We start from the raw sequence: 23,756 nt of genomic DNA, 5'->3' as shown, positions 1-23,756 counted from the left end.
AAGTAAATTCCTGAGGAAGAAGGTGTAAAAAATATTTGTTATGAACTAGTAATTTGAAAAAATGAAGTTAAGCCCTAATATAAAAACTATCTTGTTTAGAATGTGTGGCTGAGTATGTTGATATGCATCTAGTTTTTCCAATATCCAACTGTAGCATGTGTCATCTCTTGCTAAAATGATCTATTACTAAAATGAAGTAATAAAACATTATAATGAAGTAAATGACACTAAAAATGAAGTAACAAAACATTATAATGAAGTAACATCTTTAACTGATATGTTGTTTGTACATTAAAATAAACTACATATTCTTTTTTATGAAGTAGTAAATTGATATAATGAAATTAGCTGTGTCTTTAATGAAGTAATATAAATTGAAAATCCTTATGTATAGGTGAAAATTCATCTCAAAAGAAGAAGAATGCAAGAATTTCTTTAGACATCCTCTCAATGTTCATATGCAAGTACTTCATTCATACACATAATTACTTAATTCATGTTAATGCACACATTAATGAACATAGAGACTGTGCTATATACAAGTGACAATAAAATGAAGCCTCCAGAGCAGAGTATTATAACCACAGAGAAACTAAAAGGTTTAATTCATAAACTCACATTATATTTTAATTTAATACAACATGTCATTTAATAAATTAGAAAGATGAAGTAATAAATTGATATAGTGAAGTAATCTATCTACTAAATGAAGTTATCATCTAAAAGCTTAGAAATAATTCTGTGCCAGAAAGTAAAAAGTGAAATCTAAGTTATATAATGAAGTTAACTGTGTATTTAATGAATAACGTAGTATTCTTTGTGAACTATCTGTAATTGGGAAGATATGTTAACATTGATTATGTATTGATTATATAGGAGGTAAAACTTGCTTGTAATGAAGTGATAGACAATAAATATGAATTATCTATTTACTGTGTTGAATGGCTTTAGGGTATTAGGATTAAACTCAGCTACTTTGTTGTTTGCACATTTAAATGACCTATATGTTCTATTAGTTGAAGTAGTAAATTGGTAAGGTGAAGTAATAAATTGATATAATGAAGTAATCTATCTACTAAATGAAGTTATCATGTAAAAGGCTTAGAAATAATTATGTGCCAGAAAGTAAAAAGTGAAATCTAAGCTATATTATGAAGTTAATTGTGTATTTAATGAAGTAACATAGTGTTCATTCAGAACTATCTGTAATTGTTGATGATATGTATATTTATTCTGTAATCTTGTGTATAGGTGAAAGTTCCTTACAAAAGAAGAAGAATGCGAGTATTTCTTTGGAAATCCTCTCAAATTACTTAGGCAATTACTTCATTCATACACTTTATTACTTCATTTATCTTCCATGTTACTTCATTGATACACTTTATTACTTCATTCATACAAACTGTGCTATATGCAGAGGACAAGAAATTGAAGGCTCTTGAAAAGAGTATTACACCAACAGAAAAACTACAAGGTTTAATTCATAAACTCACATTATATTTTGATTTAATACAACATGTCATTTTATCCATTGACTAAAATAGTCCTCTTTTTTTTTTCCAGAAATGTTGAATATGAAAAATGTAGTTGTTGGTGATAATACTTCAAAACAGCTTGCTAATGAAGAATTTGAAGTCCATGATGAATTGCGTACAAAGAAAAGACATGACAAGAATACAGCAGAAGGAGATAAAAACAGAGGTATATCAAATTAATGTTGGATTTTTGTTTCATATTTAATATCTCATTTGATGTTCTATCTAAATTAACTGATAAATCTATAATAGAATTGTGTAATACCATATTGAAGTACTATAGTGCTCTTTTTTTCCAGAAATGTTGAGTATGAAAAAATTATCTGGTGGTAATAGCTCTTCAAAGCAGCCTACTACTCAAAATTTAGATAAAACAAATCAAGCATCAGGTTTGCAGCATATGTAAACAAGTTTTAATTATTCAATAAAAAATAATAATATAGGTGACTAACATAGATAAACTGAAATGTTTTAATGAAGTTATGGATGAATTGAGAACAAAGAAAAGACATGACAAGCAGCCTGTAGAAGAAGCTCAAAACAGAGGTACTATACAAGTGTTTTCAAATATGATGTTATAAACTATGATCTACAACCCTTGTGTGTGTTTCACTTCCTTGTATCTGGAATTTCTTTACTCGACATTGATTATATTGTAGTGCAGAAAGAGCATTTAAAAATGTGCATTATTGGCATCTCTTTTGACATCATTATTGGATAGTAATGAACTATATTCACTAAATATGAACTAAATTAAGTATGTTATGAAGTACTTTTGACATGTTATTGAAATAGCTTAATGATACAACAAATTTTAGTGTTAAACCTTAAGCGGTAGTAATGAACTATATTTAATAAATAATGAACCAAATGACAGTCAGTAATGAAGTAAATATCACATTTTATTGAAATATAATGTTAACTTACTTCATTAAGTCAGGCGATTGCTTCATTACATTAGTTTATTACTTCATTTAGTCATGCTATTACTTCATTCAGTCATGCAATTTAGTGTCAAATATGATGTTAACTTTTATACATTTTATATCATTATCATTATTAATTATAAACATATGTTAGGTATGAAGAGGATAAGGGGAACTGAGCCAGAACATACTTCACCTACTGGGGAAGATGTAAACAGAAAGATGGTAAAGAATGCTAAGAAAGCGTCAAAGAATGTTGATAAAGTTGCTGCAAAGAAGGGCACAGGAGTTTCTGACAGAGTTCTGAGTCTTAAAAGAGGTCCGACAAAGTTTGTTGAAGCAATAAAATCTCTGAATGAGGAACAACGAAAGGCAGTAGAAGATATGGGTTTTGGGAGTCTTCTTCATTTCAATTTGACCTTTATTCCAGCAAAGCTTGCATATGAGATACTAGATAATTTTGATATAGATACATGCGGAGTAAAGTTCAAATGAGGAATACTACATATCGGCAATGATGATGTCCATGCCACGCTTGGTTTACCAAATGGTCATTTGAAATTTGAAAGGAATGGACATCAAAAGTTGGACAAATTCATCAACGAGATTGCTGAATCTTGTAACCGAGCTAGAAAAAATATGGGTCCTGATATGTTTATGGAAAAAATGTTAAGTGATGTTGAAGGTGGGGAAATGTTCAGGAAGATTTTCTTGATTTTATTCGACACAATCTTGATTAACCCCTCTGGAGACGGATACTTGACAACACAGATTGAAGAGGTAATCGATGACATTGATAATGTCAAAGATTACAATTGGTGCGGTTATGTGATTGATTCTCTCCTTCATGCCCACAAGGTTTGGGCTAAAGACAAGAGCAAACCATTCACTGGGCCAGTTTCATTTCTGGTGGTAAGTAACTAAAATATATATCCTTGAATTAATCAGTTTTAAATATGAAGTATTATTTAGAAGTGATGAACTAATGCTAAGTTTCATTTTGTAGCCATGTTATGTTGATAGGATTGTTCTTCAATCACGGCTCGTCACAAGAACATTCACAACAATCAATGGCTGGACAAGCAAACTGCTAAACAAAAGACAGAAAATGGAGCTCGAGCCTGGGCCATTTGGAAGAGGCATTAAGGAGGGTATTTTCAATCCCCAAAGAAGCAATCTGTTTGAATTGGGTGGAAAGCATGACATTGCCATCTCATCTTGCATAAAAGGAAGTGATATCTCTGCTGCTGCAAAACGTAGAAAGCACTTTTTCAAAGTTATGGGAATTGCAGCTGATGCACTAAGTGAACTTATGAAGAATATAGAAGAAGAGGCAGAAGAGGTCAAGAAAGATGGCTGCTCTAAAGTTGCAGCTAAATGCTCATTGAAAATGATGGGCGTGCAAGAGATGGGACAAGAAGAAGATGGCATTGAAATCCAAAACATGTCTTAAGCAATGTCTCAAGCAATGCAAGATGACGACGTTGATGATCCAGAATTTATCGCTGCAGTTGAGAAAGTCATGAAGGTGGCAGAGTTAAGAAAAAGATGGAAAACTGAAGGTCCTTCGTTTGATTTAGGATTTGAGGTTGAAGGAAGGAACGTAAGTGGATGAATGGCTTCTTGGTTGAAAACTTGGATGTTGTAGTATGGGAACTTTGTTTTGTTGTGTTGCAATTCATATAAACAATGGGATGTAACTAACTGACTTATTTTGTTTTGTATTTGGGGATGAACTAAACTTATTTTGTGGTAAAATATGAAATGATTTTTGTAACTAACATGTTCTATTTAGGCAATGGAGAACAGTTGTTCATTGGGTTTTGTTTGTATTGTTGTTTATAATTGACAGACTGATAATACACCGTCAAGGGACATATATCCCGGGAACTATATCTTCGAGGCTGTACAATTCATGCTCGTAGATGATGTGAATAAGGTAAAATTTTACCTTGCTTTTTATTAAGTCTGTTTGAAGTAATATTTCAGTATAATGAAGTAATTATCGTACTGAATGAACTATTTTTTACCTTGCCCTTTATTAACTCTGTTTGAAGTAATATTTCAGTATGATGAAGTAACTGTCATACTGAATGAACTATTTTTTATATAATACTACTGGCAGGGTCTTAATGTACAAATGGCAGATGTTACATCGCCATCAAACTTCAGTGTTGACGCAGGCCTTATGGATAACTTAAAAGCTAATATAATGGAGAAGGTAAAATCTGAATTTTTAGAAGTATACATCTCAAACAATGATCCCTTTACTTGTTTGATCCATGTTTACAAATGTTAAACCTAACAAGCACTGAATACTTTTTACTTCATTATATTAATAATTTGGTTCATTACGTAGAAGATCCAGTTTATTATGAATTAACTATCTTATTTAATGAAGTATTTTGTTATGTTATTCTACTTCCAGAATCTTAGTATAAAAATGGCAGATATTACACAGCCATCAAAGTTCAGTGTTACCTTGCCTTTTATTATCTCTCTTTGAAGTAATATTTCAGTATTATGAAGTAATTGTCGTACTGAATGAACTATTTTCTACCTTACCTTATATTAACTCTGTTTGAAGTAATATTTCAATATAATGAAGTAACTGTCATACTGAATGAACTATTTTTTACCTTGCATTTTATTATCTCTGTTTGAAGTAATATTTCAGTATGGTGAAGTAACTGTCATACTGTATGAACAGTTTTTTATATAAATCTAAATTACATGATTAAAAATCTTTATCATCCAACTACACATAACAAATGTCAAACCTAACAAGCACTGAATACTTTTTACTTCATTATATTTATAATTTGGTTCATTATGTAGAAGATCCAGTTCATTATGAATTAACTATCTTATTTAATGAAGTATTTTGTTATGTAATTCTACTTCCAGGATCTTAGTATACAAATGGTAGATGTTACACAACCATCAAAGTTCAGTGTTGATGCTGGACTTATGGAAAACTTAAGAGTTAATCTAACGGAGAAGGTAAAATAACAATTTGAGAAGTATACATCTTAAATAATGAAGTATCTTGTCCCTGAAATGGATCATTTTCTGAACCACTACCAAAATTTGAATACACCGTGTGTTGATCAGTATAGATCCAATGTGAGATTTCATAAAGATGATGGAACCAAGGTACAAATCTAATTTACATAATTAAAAATATTTATCCCCCTACTATACACAACATAAAAGCATTGAAATGATCCTTTGCTTTTATTGATATATGTTTATGAATGTCATACTCAAACAACAGTGCATACTTTGTACTTCATTATATTTACAATTTAGTTCATTATGTAGAATATTAATGTGGATGCGGAAATTTAGTCAGTGTTGAATGCTTATAAGGATATAGACATGGATGATGATTTCATGGAAAGTTGTTTGGTTGGTAAGCCAGTGTCAACTGAGCTTATTGTTTACAACGCCGACAAGGTAAGCTTGTGCAAAGTCATAGATAATTTGAAGTTTGTTCTTAATATGATGAAGCTATAATAATTGATTTATTTATTGCAAACAATAGATCAAAACTTTGAAGGAACGGATAGATGTACGTACTAGAAATGAGAAAACTGTGTCTCATGCATTGAGATCTCCATTCAATGAACGAGCAGTTAAGATTACAAACAAGCTCAGTAAAGATGAAAAAGAATCATATTACTGGATTCTTACAACACATAAAATAGAAGAGTATGATTTCTAAATTGCTTTCTAACAGTGTATCGCATTATTTTTACTAGTATGTAAAATTCTAACATATATTAAAAATATGCAGACTTTAACTTGTTTATGACGATGACGTTGTAAAAGTTACAAAGATGGAAATGTGTTCCTTGATACCTAGAAAATTAATTGTGGTTGGCGTTATAGATGCATGGGCTTCCTACCTCAACAATATGGAAAAATTCCGATCACTGTACTCATCAAGACGACTATTTTTCACCACTTATCCATGTGTAAGTACAAATTATTTAAATTAAATAATATTAATTGTTGTGAAAATCCTAACTATGTTAATATACAGTTGTATACGATTGTTACAAAGCCTCAAAACATGGATGTCAGCAAAATCATTGCAAACTTCTGCAGCAACTTGGACAGAGAGGTGAAGGAAATACCGAATTTCAAATGGGAACATGTGGACACGGTACAAGCATCATTCTAAAGTATCTTAATTTTTTATAAAGTAGTAATTTGAAAAAATGAAGTTAAAGCTATACTGTATAAACCTATGAAGTAGTTAATTACCAAAATGAAGTAATAAAACTTAATAGTGAAGTAATAGACTCTAAATATGAACTATCTATTTACTGTTTTGTACTCAGCTGCTGTGTTGTTTCATATTCTTCAGATATTTAACAATACTTCATTCTCCCAGTTTTTTACTTCATTCGAGTAATCTTTTACTTCATTACATAGGTCTTTTTCCCCATATGTGCGAATGAGCATTATTATGGTATTTGCTTTTGCTTCAAAAGAAATGGAATTGTTGTACTAGATAACTCTGAAAATGGCGACGACAATGATCTCACAACCAATTATAGTGACATTCCAGAGACGCTGGTTTGTATTCTTCACATATGATTTAATTTTATTACACTTAAATATGATACACAACTAAAATCACAAACAGTGCAAGACAATATCCAATGCTAAAATACAGAGATTCAAAATGCCATGGAGAACTTCTGAAAATGTTGAAGACTGTGGAGTATTTCTAATGCGCCACGTGGAAACATACAAGGGTGAGCGCGAAGGTTGTTGGAACTGTGGTTTAAAAAAATCAAGTTCAGGTGTTCTCCAAAGCTTGAGGGCCAAGTATTGCTCTGCATTGATGTTAGCAAATAACAGCCATAGAAGCTTCAAAAACAAACAAGTTACCGAAGCATACTATAAGGAGGAAAGCAATAGCCATGTAATAGATGTTGAGAAAATGATTGCAACATATTTAAAGAAAAAATGAAGATTTTAGCAGATTAAGTTTTGATATATACATAGATCTGTTTTGAGCAATTCAAAATAAAGTACTTCGCTTATTAATGTTGTTCTATATTAGATTTAAATGTTGCATTGGATAATAGATATAGTTCATTGGGTAGTTAATTTGTACAATGAAGTAATAAATTATAATAATGAAGTATCAGACTTTTATTATGAAGTATCTATTTACTGCGTTGTATGGGTTTATGGTTTAAATTTAACTGTTGTGATCAAAGTTCAGTGTTACCTTTCCTTTTATTAACTCTATTTGAAGTAATATTTCAGTATTATGAAGTAATTGTCGTAATGAATGAACAAGTTTTACCTTACCTTTTATTAACTCTGTTTGAAGTAATATTTCTATATAATGAAGTAAATGTCGTACTGAATGAACTATTTTTTACCTTGCATTTTATTAACTCTGTTTGAAGTAATATTTAAGTATGATGAAGTAACTGTCATACTGTATGAACTATTTTTTATATAATACTACTAACAGCTGTGTTATTTTCTCATATAAATGAACTAAATATTCTATTTAATGATATAATAAACTCATATCAATCAATAAGCTAATGATCTGTTTTCATAAAAAGTTTAAACTAATTCAAATTAAAATTTTAAATGAAATAAGAAACTACGGGTCTGAAGTACTGAACTTAAAAAATGAAGAACAAAACATATACCACTGAAGTAATAAACGACAAAACAGAACTACTGTTAGAGAAAAGAACAACAAGCATCAACATTGTTGTTTCCTCTTTTTCTTCTTCTTCAACTCTTGTATCTTGTCACAATTCCTTGAATCATGCTGACCAATCTCGCCACATTTGCCACATTTCCTTCCAGGCTTCGACAACTCTCTTATTTCTTTCTCAAGTCGTGAAAGACGTCGACCAGAACCCTTGGTGCTGACAACATCAGGTGGATGAACTTCTATTTCAGTAGGGACTTCTGAGCCATAAAAATTCTCAATCATCTGTCTCTTTGCACTTATAGACAATACATTTCTCTCACCAAGTACTTCTTTTTTCCCTTCAGCCATAATATGTCTAAATGCACGAATTTTATCACCATCTCCCTCTATAAGCCGTGCGATATCATAAAAATCTGCATGCATATCACTGTATTCCTGCTTCGTCTCATCCACAGCAATAAATGACTCAATATTATCATCAAAACCAAAATGCACAGGCTTGACAAATTTAGACTTCAACCAGCGTCCTCCATGTAACTCATCAGGGACTAACTTCAATTTTTTGTTTCTCAAGATCCAAAATATGTGACTGCTAATGAGCCCAAGCCTCTCAAACATCTTACTACCACATGCATATGAATCACAAGAAATTGAGTATGAAACTGTCCAGTTCTTTGAGAACTTATCATTCAACACATAAATCTCATTCTCACCAACGGTTGACACTGTCACCATGGTGACATTATCGACTGCTTCCTCAATCTCACTCTGAATTAGTTTGAAACCACTGTCACTATAAATTGTTGATGCATGCTTCTCAAGAGCCGAATTTGTTTTCAAAGTTGGAATTGTGTTAAAATCCAAGTATTCAAGCCTATTATTGTTGCTCCTTTGACCATCCAATGCATTGTTGTAATACATAAGAAATTCAACAAGATTAGATCGAGACTTGGAGTACCTCTTGAAGAATATGTTCTGAGATTCAGATATAGATGTGGTCTTTATCAGTGAACTCATTGGAAAATCCCTAAAATATGCAGGAACCTGTAGTTCATCAAGTAATAAAAATACTTCATTTATTGGCTAATATACTTCAGCAGACAGAAAATATGTTTCCAAAGGAGGATACGTACCCAATATTTTCGTGAGTCAAACATAGAGGTAAACCACTCATTGTCCTTAAGCCCATATTTTTCCATTACATTATTCCAGGATTCTTCAAATTCTTCAGGCTCTATCAACTCAGACCAAACACAACTATTTAACTCCTTTTTCAAATCTTCATTGCCAAGTTGACTCTTTGGTAACTTTTCCACAACTTTAAACATGATGTGCCACATGCACCATCGATGTCTTGTATCAACAAGGACTCTTTCCACAACAACCTTCATTCCCAAATCCTGATCAGTAATGATCAATTTTGGTGCAGAACCCATGCATTTGACAAAACGTTCAAACAACCATGAGAAAGAATCGGCATTTTCCTTAGATAATAAGCCTGCACCAAATGTTACAGGCCTTCCATGGTTGTCTTTTCCTGTGAACGGTGCAAATATCATGCAGTACCTGCATTAAATCAATTCATCAAAAAGATTCAGTAAATGTTATGCAGTACATGAATTATAAGTTAGTTCATTCTGTTTATTAAATACTTCATCTTGTCGGAGTTTTACTACATTCAACTAAGAATTCTAAATAATTATGCACTCACTTCATTCCAGTAGACTATTAATTCATTATTGACAGTTACTAGTACCTAAAGTCAATGTTTCATGCATATGCAAGTTGATCACATCAATAATTATTTTACTATAAACAGCATTATAAGTTAGTTCATTTTGTTTGGTAAATACTTCATCTTGTCGGAGTTTTACTATATTCAACTAAGAATTCTAAATTATTATGCACTCACTTCATTCCAGTAGACTATTAATTCATTATTGACAGTTACTAGTACCTAAAGTAAATGTTTCATGCATATGCAAGTTGATCACATCAATAATCATTTTACTATAAACAACATACTTCATACCTGTTAGTTGAATAGGTTGTGTCAAACGATACTATATCACCGTAGAGATGGAAATTCTTCTTAGCAATGGGATCATACCAGAAAAGACGAGTGAGCCTATCTTTGGAGTTCACCTCAAAATCATAAGTGAATGCCGGACAATTCTCCTTCTTTCGGCTCATTTCATTAAGTATCATCTGTTCATCTGCCCCACGAGTAAATGCTCTCAAGTCGCGCCTATAGTTTCGAACTTCTACAACCGTACACCCAACATAATCCAGCCCACCAAGAACCTCATTCGGCAACTTAAAAGTCAACGTAGGGCCTATGTTTGCACTTGCACAATCTAATATAAATTTCTGATGCATTAGATCAATGTTGCGATTCAGCCTCATGAATCACCTATGGCGTCCCTCAACCATATCATGATTATGTTTTTCTTCAAGCTGTTTGACAACATAACCAATTCCCTTAGAAAACTTAATCCCAATTTTAGACTTGCAAAAACACTTCCTAGAAGATCGTCTTCGTTTTGACTCATGCCCTTGCATTTTATTTTTCTTCTCACCTTCTCTACTGCACACAACATATAACCATGTGACAAGATCCCCCTCCTTCTTTGATCCATGTTTACGAGTGTCAAACCCAACATACCGTGCATACTTATTATAGAACTCGGTAGCATCATCAAGTTTAGGAAGGAAAAATCTGTCCTACATAGGGCTTTAGTTGGGATGGACAGTCAGGTAGGTATGACACTGATTTAAAACATGCAAACTACTGTCAGTGGAAAACTAAAACAAACAATTTATGCCTACAAATTTAGTTCATTATAACAACAGTTTAGTTCATTTAGCTGTTTTATTACTTCATTATAACAACAATTTAGTCGAATTAATGGCATACTTTAATGTGCAAACAACATATCAGTTAAAGATGTTACTTCATTATAATATTTTATTAATTCATTTTAACAGTGATTTACTTCATTATTAATATCGGAATTTAATATTCAATAAGAATAGAAGTTCAGTTTTAATGGTTATTACTTCAGGATAACTTAATTTTACTTCATGAAGAGTACAAATCGCATATACACTACAATAATATCAGAATTTAATATTCAATAAGAATAGAAGCTCAGTTTTAATGGATATTACTTCAGGATAACTTAATTTTACTTCATGAAAAGTACAAATCGCATATACACTACAATAATATCAGAATTTAATATTCAATAAGAACAGAAGTTCAGTTTTAGTTGTTATTACTTCAGGATAACAAAACTTTACTTCATTATGAGTACAAATCGCATATACACTACAATAATATAAGCATTTAATATTCAACAAGAACAGAAGTTCAGTTTTTAGCTCATATTTCCGACCATTTACTTCATTATTAATATGTCTACACTACAGACATGAAAAACATCGAAAATAACACATTGCTCGATTGGAAAAAGTTACGAACCTTCAACTGTGGTATTATCTAATTCTGGCTCTAAATCTGAATCTGAATCCGTGTCAAAAAGAGATCCTCCTGGATTAGTAAGATCATCCATAATCGATCCAGTTGAAGTAGATCCTAATCCGTCTTCAACCTCGAAATTTGTTGATGTAGATCCTAATCGGTCGATATTCTCCATGAGAGTCAGAATATTGCCAAATTGGAGCAAAACACGATGGTGAATTAAAGGCAGTTCGTAATTTAAAGTAGAACGCGATCGTTCGTGGAAGGCAGATTGAAGAAGATTGTAGAAGAACTTGATTGAAGAATTGAACGCGATCGACGAATTGAAGAACTTGATTGAAGATCGTGGACCGCAGATCGTGAATTGAACGAAAATTGAAAGAGAATTGAAGGAGAACGACGAATTGCGATTGAACGAGAATTGAAGGAGAACGCCGAATTGAAGATCGTCGACGATTGTGAAGGAGAACGTGATCAGCAAGTTTTGCATGTTTTGATAGTAATTTTTAATTTCCTAAAATACCCCTCAGCATGTTTTAATTGAATAAAATTAAAAATAAATTGTAAATTAATCCTAGCCACAAGATTAAGAAAATGGAAGGCCCTAATTTAGTCTCTAGTTCGGCCCTTAAGAATGGTTCGACATTGATCACAACTCATAATCTATATATTCAATTGTGTGTCTTGCTAATCATATATAAATGTGATTAATTATCTTTCATTTTCTTGTGGAGATGGTTGAGAGTTGAAGGATTTTCTGAGGTTTGTTTCCGCACACGGTTTCTTTGGATTGTTTAATTGTTCGCTGGGGACGGAATCCAAACTAACATAGTTTTTATTTGAGACGTACACACTAATGTTTGTAGAATTTAAGCTATATGATGTTACAATTAATGTTCCAATTAATATTCTACAGATATGACGTGGATACTAGCTTAAAAACTAAAAAAAAAAGATGAAACAGAAATGCAAAATTTTGCACCACCAACATCATTTATCTTCGCTTCCGATTTCTACATGTCATCCTTGCACATCCTTGCACAGAATCAATTTTCAATCAAAAATATTAAGAGAATTCTCTACAATCAGCTACTTTACAGCCTCTAAAGTCATATATAAGAATTTTATTAAAATCGACATATTTACAAAATTTTTGTATTTATGAATTTAAAAAGTTTATGGGTTTATGTACTCCCTTTGTTCGTGAAATAATGTCTCATTTTGCTATTTTGAAATGTATGTGATTTAAAGTCTCATTTGCTTTTTTCCATTTTAGACCATTCACGTAACATATTATACTTACATTCTATTATAAAATCAATATATAAAAGTGAAGTCCAGTTTTCACTAACTCATTTTTCTATTTTTTCTTTACAAAGTCAAAAACTTTTTAAAATCAGTGGCGAGTCAAAATGAGACTATAAATATCACAATGAAGGGAGTATTTAAAAAATCGGCATCTTACATTCTCCCACTCATAAAACTTGCATCTATGTGTTTAAAAAATTTGCTCACGATATTTATGTGATACAAATTAGAAAGTTTAACAAAACTAACCCCTAGTAAAACAGATAAATAGTATTCCCTCCGTCTCCCATAATTTGTCATCATTTGACCCGGCACGGGTTTTAAGAAATGTAACAGAAAATGGGTTGAAAAAATTAGTGGCATGTGGGTTCTACTTTTATATACGAGTTTTATAATAAAATGTGAGTGAGAATGAGTTAGTGGAATATGGGTGACAAATTTTCAGGGACGAAGGGAGTACCATGGATGCTCATTGATCACATCCTTTTTTTCATGCATGAACAATGAATGAAAACGTCACCACATTATAGTATGAAAAACGAGGTTGCTTTGAAATATACCATGGATGCTTCTCCTCGGCCAATCTAACTCCTCAAGCACGACCACCCTCGCTGAATCATATACCTCATGATGTGTGTGAAAACTAAGAAGAAAGTCCACATATTATTTGATTGCCACATACCCTGTCTGCAACCCTACTCTTGTTACATCCCGATATGTGTGGACCCCCCGACCTTGTTTGACATAAATTTATATATATCAAAACCAGGATAGTTTACATGAAAGAAAGGCGCCCTCGATTCTATCGAATTGGGGGAAATGCCCTCCTCTCTGGGCAGTCTGCTATGCATGCAAGAGACAGGGCTGAGGAAAAATTCTATAAATGGGCAGTTCTGAAAAATTGCTTCTATGGATGGGTGCAATGGGAATTAAAAATTACGGGTCGAACGAGAAAATAAATATAATAATATTTAGAGTGGACTACATAAATGGTACCTAATCTTTCACTTTCGCACGCAAATGGTACCTGATCTTTATTGTATATCGTTTTTGGTATCCAATGACAAAAATAACTCTAGGTACCAAACAAATGATTTTTTTGTTATGGAGGATATTTTTAGAAATTTCCATTAAATAGTACTCCTTCCGTTTCGCCATAGTTGAGTCATTTTACCATTTTGGGAAGTTTCTTCATAGTTGAGTCATTTCCATATTTGGTAATTTTTTCTCTTTCTTACTTTACTCTCTCTTACTTTATTCTCTCTACTTTATTCACTTTATACTTTATTCTCTCAACCTTTTCCTCTCTCTTACTTTTTAATCTATTTATTTAACACACCCAACATTCATTTCTAAAACTCCGTGCCCAAAAGTTCCGCCTCAACTATGGCGAAACGGAGGGAGTACTACAAAACATGTGATTATTTTTTTCTTCTCTTCTTTCTTTCTTCTTCATTTTCTTCTTTCTTTTTAATATTTTATCTTCCTTTCTTTTTTTCTTTTTCTTCTTAGTTTATGTTTCTTCTCTTTTCTTTTCTCTTCTTTTTCTTCTTTTCTTTAAGTGTTTTAAACATACATCTAATTGCATTCATAATATAAATCAAGAACAAAACACCTAATCAAATTAATTATTTAAAATAATTAAATCAATTAAATTTTTTTATTAAATTATTTTATAATCATGTTAGGGCTGAAACACCTAACTAAAAATATTCAACTCTTAATATCATTATAAATACAATTCACAATTTAAATTTGTATTAAAACTATATTGATTAGTTATTAATTTAACGTAAAATAATAATAATAATTATTATTATTATATACTATTGTGTGTTTCATAATTTAAATAATTATACTATAATTATTTATTGTAAAAAATCTAATGGAATTGGTCACTGGATGTTTGAGAGAAGACATAATTTGGGGTCAAAATGGAAGTCGATTGCTTGCTTATCATAACATCAAAGATGCAAAATTAGTCTCTGCTACAAATAGTCATCATCTCGTACTTTAGTGTAATTGAGAAACTAAAAAATGGAAACATGATAAATAAACTTTCTATATTTTACTAATTTATGGTCAAGATATAATATATTACCTCAACATAATGAGGTATAGGTCTATCATCGTTGATAGAGTCATCAGTTTCAGTTGCCTTCTTGACATTTCTCCTGAATACATCATATTTTCACTGCATATAGAGCGTAATTAAATATGTAGCCATTAGAAGTAAAGTTTGCCAATCAACAATAGTAGATCAAAGTCTGCTGTAGAAGCTAATACAATACTCCCTAGAGCCACAAAGTGGTACTACAATGAAGCTTGCTTCGAAGATTCACAATTGGGTTATCGATATTTGTTAAATCTAATACAAATTGAATCCATCTTCAATAGATATAAAACTAGTAGCAAGTTAAATTTTCAGGCTCATTATGTGAAAAAGAAACAACATCAAATTCCCGAAAGTGCAATAGAAAACGAACCAAATAAAGCAACTTCATGGGTAAGATTTAGTTCTACGCATTTCAGATGCCAAATAGAACCATTAATAGTTCACAGTCCTTAGCATGTCAAACACACTTCTAAAATTGACACCAAAAACAAAATTCATGAAAAGCAGATTAACCAAATATAATAACCTTGTCCATGTAAGTCTCACTGATATTGGAAGGGTTTAATCGTTAGTCCTTTCCAAACTCATATTGAACTAGATGAACCACATACACAAAAACACCATAAAAATATACTCAGTTAAATTAAATACGAGGAATAAAAGAAGAAGATTAAAGATTGAGCATAATCCAAATGAGCATATTTACCATGTATTAACCATCTATTCAAACGAAGACTAAACTCAGGTAAGACAATGTCAATCATTAAACAACAGCCATAGTCACAATAAGAAAACTTACAAAAGAATAAAAAGAAAGTAAGAAACAAATTACTCTCCCAATTAATGAGGTTTAATCCTTAGAGATAACTTCGACCTCTCAATTTTTCAACAATTTCCAACTTTTGTAGACAATCAGAATTTTACCTCATCCAAATGTTTGATATCCATAAACATGTCCAACTAAATTATTTCTACAACTCCAAGTCCAGTTAGATCTAACAGTCTTTAGAAACTTAACCTGCACCAAAATCATCCAAATTCTTAACTTGGAATTGCAACCTAACTAAAATTCAAAAAGAGAACTTCAAAATAAAGGCACCAAGATCTAGAATAAGGAAATGATAATTTTTAGGAGCGTTGTATAGAGTGAGAGAATAACGAAGTGAATTCGAGGGTCATAGTATTTCGCCCTGTTTGGCTACAATATTCACGTAAGAATCGAACAGTTGAAAAATATCAATTACACCACAAAAATTAGAGAATTAAAGATAAGCTCTGTAAATACCTGTGGATAGAAGATGTCATTCTTGACTACACCAACATACTACATACACTTCTCACTGTTGTAGATTCATTCGAGTCTTCCATGCTTCTTCGATTTTTGTCCGATGAGAGACGCATGAAAATCTAAAAGAAGTCCAAAAATGAAACAATACCAAATAAATACTAGTCCATAAATTAGATTAACACAAGAGTAAAGGTAAATAACAAGTTAATCCCTTAAATTTGATAGCTGTAAACCCGTTGATTCACTGCAATCTCGCGTGGGATTTATGATTGCAGGTTGCGGCATATAGGCATTCGGCAAAGCAGGGCAAATGCAATCAGCTATCAAAATTGGCTCTTTATATCCACACATTTGCAAGGAAGAAGATTTGAAGGCTAGATTCAGTTGCGCTACAATTCCAAAAATGTATATAAAAATTACGACTGCAAAAATTTCTGTCAAAATTTCATAAGAAACATTCACCTTGCATTCGATTAAATTAAAGGTGTTGAATGACAAATTGTGAGTAATATGTGGTCTTCTTCTGTCAAAATTTCTTCTCTTCTTGACTTGTGAACGGAGATTTCTGTGGTCAGGGAATTAGAGTTGTACATTTGCCGTAGTTGTGGAAGAGTTGGCGGCGGTGTCATGTCAATTAGGTTTGAAGCTAGTTTCTTTTATTCATTTGTCGCTTCTATCAATATATAACATGGCAGTTGTGGATAAATTCACGAAAATGACATTTTAGTTCGTTTTGGCGGGAAAAGTGAGTGTACATTGGACAAGAATTTAGATTTACGTGTATGTAGTAAAGAATAAATTGCTGTAGAATAGATATTGCCAAAAGTAAATTTACATTGAATAATGTGAAGGCAAGAGGTGATGCATATTCCAAAAGTTAGTAATTTACGAGAAATGTTGTCAATCTCGATTAAGGGAAAAGATCTCGATTAAGGGAAAAACTGACATATAAGAACGATAAATTGGTAAGCAAGTATTTAAAATGTGAATTCAAGATTCTAGAATGAAGCCATATTTTTCTATAAATAACAACCAAAACCTTCATATATTCAGTAACAAAATTTTCTCCCTCAAGTTGGTATATATTTTCATTTTCAATTTGAGAGAAGTCCTTCAAATGTTTGTTAATGAATCGGTACTGTGAAGTGATGAATAATAGGTGGGTCTCAACATTATTACGAATTTTTTAGATATATTGTTTCACGTTGTTGTAAAGAACAAATTTGCCTAATTTATACCCTGAGATGTTCAAAACCTGAGATATTTTTCGTTTCTCCTTGCAGTGTAGTGCTTGAGAATTGGAGTGGAGGAAGCTTTGTAAGTTGAAACCATTCTTTTGATGCCTTCATGCAAGAAAATCGTTGGCATAGATCGCTCGCCATGGCCGTTGAGGCTTTGAAATTAAATACTGCAAAAATCGGACCTCCTTTTCTTCCGGCATTGGAGAAATTCCATCGAAGGCGTACATACATGAGTTTAAGAAAGGCGGTGGTGAAGCCGGACGAACGGAGAGCTGGCGAGGCAGGGCGGTTGAGCAGCTAGACAGGATGGCAGCAAGGCGGCGACGTAGGTTAGCCGGCGAGGTAGGGCGGTGGTGTGGGGCCAACTTGCTATTGCAGTTGCAGAGAAGAACAAAGGGTGTAGTTTTCTATTATAGATTAATTTAAAGCCCATTTTATTTTATCCAATTTTTTAATATAAGTTCCTCACTCTAAGTCTTATAACTATAATTGAAGTCCTGATCAATGGTTGGTGTATTTTCATTTTTTTTTTCTAATTCATAAAATCGTTTGTATCCTAATTTTAATAAACAAATGTAAATACTTTTGATTTTGGTTATTGATATTGATTACTTTACTTCTCTTAATGAGACTAAATTGAATAGTGCTATAATATCATAATCATTAATTGAATATTTAATATGTTTTAGTAATTTTTTTTATATCTATCCATATTATGAAAAATAATTTATATTAAAATTATGTTTAATCATTTTGAAAATATATGCTTATTGAAGGCAATTCTCATACGCAATATAGATAACACAGTTATATTTAAATTATAATATTTTTTATTAGAAGTTAATTTTAATATTATTCTATTAGTTTTCTCATTCTTTTGATCCCATGAGTGTCTGTTCTTGGATCCGCCATAACCGTGAGCTTGGTGCTGCTGCGAGTTCCTACTATTGACGGAAGAGAGAAAGAATTGTGGCGCCATCTTGAAGTAGGGTTAAAGGGGATATAAGTTATTGTACCACTTGAACTTTAGTTTGGGCTTTCATATGTTGGATTCTATTATTTGAACTTTAAATAATAGTAGGGGTATACTTACAATTTTATAATAATAGTCAAATTGTGTTTTAATTTGAGTGTTCAACTTTATGGAATCTATCTATTCCAGCTATATTATTTATGAAAATATTTAGATTTAAATTTATTGAATTTTTAAATTTATTTATCATATAAATAATTTTAAGTATATCATCATTGACTGAATATTTTTTTAGTTATGTATTTTTGTGTCAAGAATTTTTGTATTCTATTATTTGAACTTTAATGATAGTTGGAGTATACTTCAAATTTTATAATAATAGTCAAATTGTGTTTTAATTTGAGTATACTTAAAATTATTTGCCGAATATTTGATACTCACTTAATTTAAAGTGGGATGAGAGAATACATTTCTCTTTGTTATTATTTGTAATGTTTTGAATTGTTTATAATTTTATGAATACTTATTTTATTCATCATTGAGACATTTTTTTTTATATACTTTATCTAATAAAGTGTTAACATATACCGTATAAATGAAAATACTATTATCTTCACTTTATTCTCTGTCTTACTTTATTTTTTTTCGTCACTCAACTCACAAAATAAAAAAAGTATGGATGTATATAATGATATTAATTTTATATCTATTTAATTATTTAGAATATTTATTTGTTATAAGAAAATCTTATGTCCCGTGCATAGCACGGGTGATAACACTAGTATTTCTAAAACAAGAGTTATTAAACCCAATTAACCCGTGCATAAATATACATCTGTACATAAAAATAAAAATATTACTCCCTCCGTTCCGTTTAAGATGACACGTTTTCCTTTTTAGTTTATCCCAACTAAGATGACACATTTCCTTTTTTGATAACTTTCTCTCTCCAATTAATACATTCAACCACTTTTTCTCACTCCTATTAAAATATCACTCAAAATTTGGTTGTTTAACTTAAAAATACACATCTTTCTTTATCTCTCTACTTTAATACTTACACCCACTTTCTCTCTCTCCAACAACACACTTTAACCAATAATTCATAAAACCCCGTGCCGGCTAAGCAATGTGTCATCTTAGCCGGGACGGAGGGAGTAACATTTAACTTAATTAATAATGACATCACTAGTTTATTGCATTATACTTTTTATAAAAATAATGGTTATCAATTTTTTTAAACAATTTTCGATGACTTTCTTAAGTTATTCAAATTTTTCTAAGTATATTTTATCATTACATCTATTATATCTAAATATATTCTCTTGCTGTGTAATTAAATGAGAATTATCATTTTTTTATTTATAAATAAAAAGTTTCAATCAGTTTCGGTAACTATTATTTTTAAAGAGTATATTTTATGTCAAATACCAAATTATTTACTTGCATAGTTTTCTAGATTAGTTTTTAAGAATTAACATATGAATTTTTTTACTATAATAATAGAATTGTAAGAAACTTTATAGTGTAAGTAAAGAAGTCTTATTCTGGCATTTATTTAGTTGTGTAGTATTACCATCATTGATAGAGTGATCAATTGCTAACTAATTAGTCATCCCAAACTAAAACTAAATCTTAGCTATTAGATTAGAAGATCTAGTGGTTTAAATAATGATACATTGATTGTATTTTTAATTAAGAAAATTAATAAATAAAATTAGAGAATATTAATGTCAATTTTCTCTCATTAAAATCAACTTAAAACTTTAAATTTACGTAACTCTATCGATTTAAATTATTTTTTCGCAAAAAATATATCAAATTAAAGATAATTTTATAAGGATTCCAACGAGATCTCAATTGCATATGTTCCGACGATGTTCGGATGATGAAATTTGATATTTTTTATTTTAGTTTTCGTAAATGTTGATAACCAGATTTTTATCAACAAATACATCAAAAAATCTCAATAAAACCATGTAAAAATCTCAATAAAATCATGTAAAAATCTCAATAAATATGTGTTGACATTTTCTTGTACTAGTGTTGATATTCTTATGTCATAGTGTTGATATTTGTAATACACTATGTTGATATAAAAAAACATTCACGAAAATTATCATATGATAACATAATGACGATATTACCCTTTTGTTGATATTTTGTGTATTATTTATTGAGATTCGTAAGATTTAATCTCATCCGCTCATTTTAAAATCTAAGGGTAGAGATTTGGTCTTGATTTTAGATTAGAGTGCTATAAGTATTAGAATATGATCCTTGTGTTAACACCTTTTACAAAGTGCCATAAGATAGATGTAAGGATAGCCCATTTTTCTAGTAGTGAATGTATTTGTTCAGAGGGCATTTTGGGGTGAAAATTGCATCAGATCCAAAAATGTGATTTATAGGTACAAAAAATGATATAAAGTAAAAATCAGGTACCATTTACATGCAAAAGTGAAAGATCAGATACCATTTATGTAGTTCACACTAATAATTAAATATATTTTTTTTAATAAAAATACGTTACAAATGAACCATATCTATCTTATAATTGGCTCTTACGTGTACGATACAAAATATTCACATCAAAACAATCAATATATTTTCATAATCCGAGATCATCTTTAATTTCTTTTTCATCAATTTCAATCTTGTCTGAATCATCATCAACTATCCCACGTTCTTCTAGTCGTTATGGTTCTTGTTTAACATTAGCTAGAACAACTAGTAGAAACTCAAGGTCATTTTAAGATATTTAATCCATAATATAAAGTGGAAGGTAATTAAATTAACAATAAAAAATATATTGATCATATTTATTAAAATTAGGGAAAAAATATAATTGTAATCATCATATAAAAGTAAAAGAATGATAAAACATGATTAAAGAGGTGGAACCAAATTTCAAAATAATAATAATAGTAATATAAAAATAATTTGTTTATCGTTATATTTGATTTTTCAAAATCAAATCACACCAAAAAAATGTGGAACCAAATTTCAAAAACTAATATTTTACTTAAAAATCCAAAAATATATTATCATGATAATTTATTATAATTTATAAATGATGCTACATAAAATATAGCTCTAGTATAATATTTTTTAATGTTGTTAACATTAAATATTAAATAAGTATATGTAAAATCGGTAGCCTTTTTTAGTGTTTCGCGTAGCATTACATTATAAGATATTCAGTAAAAATTAATTTATTTGATCTGTTTTTGTAAATAATGATAATTAGTTAATTTACCCTTTTTTACTCATCTTTCCAAATATTTTAACGGAAAACGTCGATTAAATTATTATGCATATTCTAATTATTCAATACTACTTCAGTTATTAATTGTACAAGGCTCAAGCCCAACTGAAGTCTTTCTTCCCCAATTAGCCATCTCTTATTTTCACAGATTCAAATCTGGGAGGCGACATCACGAGCCATGGTGCCGTGACTGCGTCCGGCACCGAGTCAAGAGCAGAATTCCAAAGGCCGTGGGGTCGGGACCCATTGGGAGGAATTTTCTAGCTGCGTCCGACCCCACCTTCCTCCGTTGCTGGATGGGTGGTTTTTTTATTGTTTCTATCAATGGGTGTTACGCATTCTAAGAATGCGTGTTTAAATACTCATTCTAAGAATGCGCATTTAAATACGCATTCTTAGAATGCGTATCTCAGTTGTAATTTTAAAATCGCAGCAAACGGAACAGAACTCAGACTCGCCCTTCTGTACTCCTCATTTTCGCGAACCCCTTCCAAGAATGCCACCTTTTCGTCCGATTCTTGCATAAATTGCCCAAATTCGTTTAATTGTTTCTCCCTCAAGGTAAGTTACGTGCTTTCTTCTTAATTTAACATAATATTCATAGTTTATGGTGAAAATTGTGATTTTAGGGTTTGTAGCTAAAAATTAAAATTTTATGTTGGTGATATAAATTGTATGTTCAATGTGTGTTATTAACTACTAGGATTTGGTATGTAGTGTCTTTTGAATTGTTAATTTCTAAGATTTGGTATTAGTTTATTTTTAATGATTCAAATTTTGAGATGAAGTTATGTATGTATTGCAGGATTATGGACACAGAATCTGTTTGTGTCATTTTATATTAGGATGGAAGAATAGTACAAATTGGATGAATTGGTTTTTCTTATGAGCCACCCGTGGCAAATGCATACCTTGTGTTAGATAAGTTTGTTCTATACAATGAGTTGGTTAACAGAATATGTGATGCACTATTTTTTAGCACTAAATAAACCTGCAAGTATACAGAGTATATATAGTATAGATAAAGGTTAGTACCGGGATATCGAACACGGGGAAGGCAAACACAAAGTGTCTATCCTCTACTAGAACTCAATTACTATCTGGACGATCAAGAGGTTTTGAAAACTTTTGAAAACAGGAAATATTTGAAAACAATTAACAACTAAATGCAAGCAAAACACAGAGACAATCGATAGAGATTAGGGAATCCCAGGGATGTGCGTTCACAGTTATGGTTATACAAATTCCAAACTAAAATACCCAAGCACAGTTATTACTTTGATAGAACGAAACACCTAGCTTATGCTCATGCGATGCAAACGTTGATTACAATATTAGGGTTGTCAATCCTAACACGTAACTCCAAATAGCCCCTAAGACCCTTGAAAAGGCATCACTCTCAATTAACAGTGTCGTTTTAAGGGAATCTAACTGTAGCGTCTACTAAGTGGATCTAACTCGCTAGAACTCTCTCACAGTTATGAAGCAAGTTATATTAAATCATACACGATTGTGTCACTCAATCATGCAGCATCAGATTTACTTAGGGAAGAAACAAAGTAAAAACAAAACGGATATTAAATAGAAAAAAGAATTGTATAACCAAAGTCGTTATTAACACATCCCTGGAATCCTATGAGTTTAGTTACACATAATGTAATAAGCTAAACACATAGATTGAAGGGAAGACAATTTGAACATAAAACTAAAGCAAATAAAACTCGTAGGTTGAATCCTTGTCGTTCTTGATGCTCTTGAAATCCTTCTCCAACTCCTTGCACAAGTGAAGTACTCTAGCTTTTGATCTCTATGAATTATTTTGCAAGTAGAAGCTCTCTCTTTTGATGAAGCTTGAGGTCTTATTTATAGGGGAAAGCCATTCCTTGTTGTAGAAGGAAAAGATCTTCAAAATATGG

The 23,756-nt window shown here is 31.1% G+C and overlaps 1 protein-coding gene and 1 long non-coding RNA gene across 6 annotated transcripts; both read right to left on the bottom strand.

Annotated features, from left to right (window-relative positions):
• Positions 1 to 8,207: 8,207 nt before the first annotated feature.
• Positions 8,208 to 11,821, bottom strand: LOC125199077 (protein FAR1-RELATED SEQUENCE 5-like). The gene is made up of 4 exons (XM_089065110.1): positions 11,647 to 11,821; positions 10,195 to 10,519; positions 9,296 to 9,728; positions 8,208 to 9,206 (listed from the first exon to the last, which is right to left on the bottom strand). Exons 1-4 carry the CDS (start codon positions 11,819 to 11,821, stop codon positions 8,208 to 8,210), a joined length of 1,932 nt encoding a protein of 643 aa, XP_088921236.1.
• Positions 11,822 to 12,513: 692 nt separating this feature from the next.
• On the bottom strand, positions 12,514 to 16,992 carry LOC148932456 (uncharacterized). Of its 5 annotated transcripts, XR_016135300.1 has the most exons (5): positions 16,821 to 16,992; positions 15,995 to 16,747; positions 15,056 to 15,148; positions 13,515 to 13,688; positions 12,514 to 12,681 (listed from the first exon to the last, which is right to left on the bottom strand). It is a non-coding gene; the product is annotated as an uncharacterized LOC148932456 (long non-coding RNA). The 5 variants fall into 5 exon arrangements; XR_016135303.1 differs by lacking the exons at positions 12,514 to 12,681; positions 13,515 to 13,688 and having other exon boundaries at positions 14,941 to 15,148; positions 15,995 to 16,088; positions 16,356 to 16,747; XR_016135299.1 differs by lacking the exons at positions 12,514 to 12,681; positions 13,515 to 13,688 and having other exon boundaries at positions 14,941 to 15,148.
• Between the last annotated feature and the right edge of the window lie 6,764 nt (positions 16,993 to 23,756).

The sequence above is a fragment of the Salvia hispanica genome, chromosome 2 (assembly GCF_029641045.1).
Source record: "Salvia hispanica isolate PSC_SH4W2 chromosome 2, Shi_PSC_v1, whole genome shotgun sequence".
NCBI classification, from domain to species: domain Eukaryota; kingdom Viridiplantae; phylum Streptophyta; class Magnoliopsida; order Lamiales; family Lamiaceae; genus Salvia; species Salvia hispanica.
The sequence above is the reverse complement of the archived record's forward strand: the minus strand, read 5'-3'. Positions and strand labels throughout refer to the sequence as shown.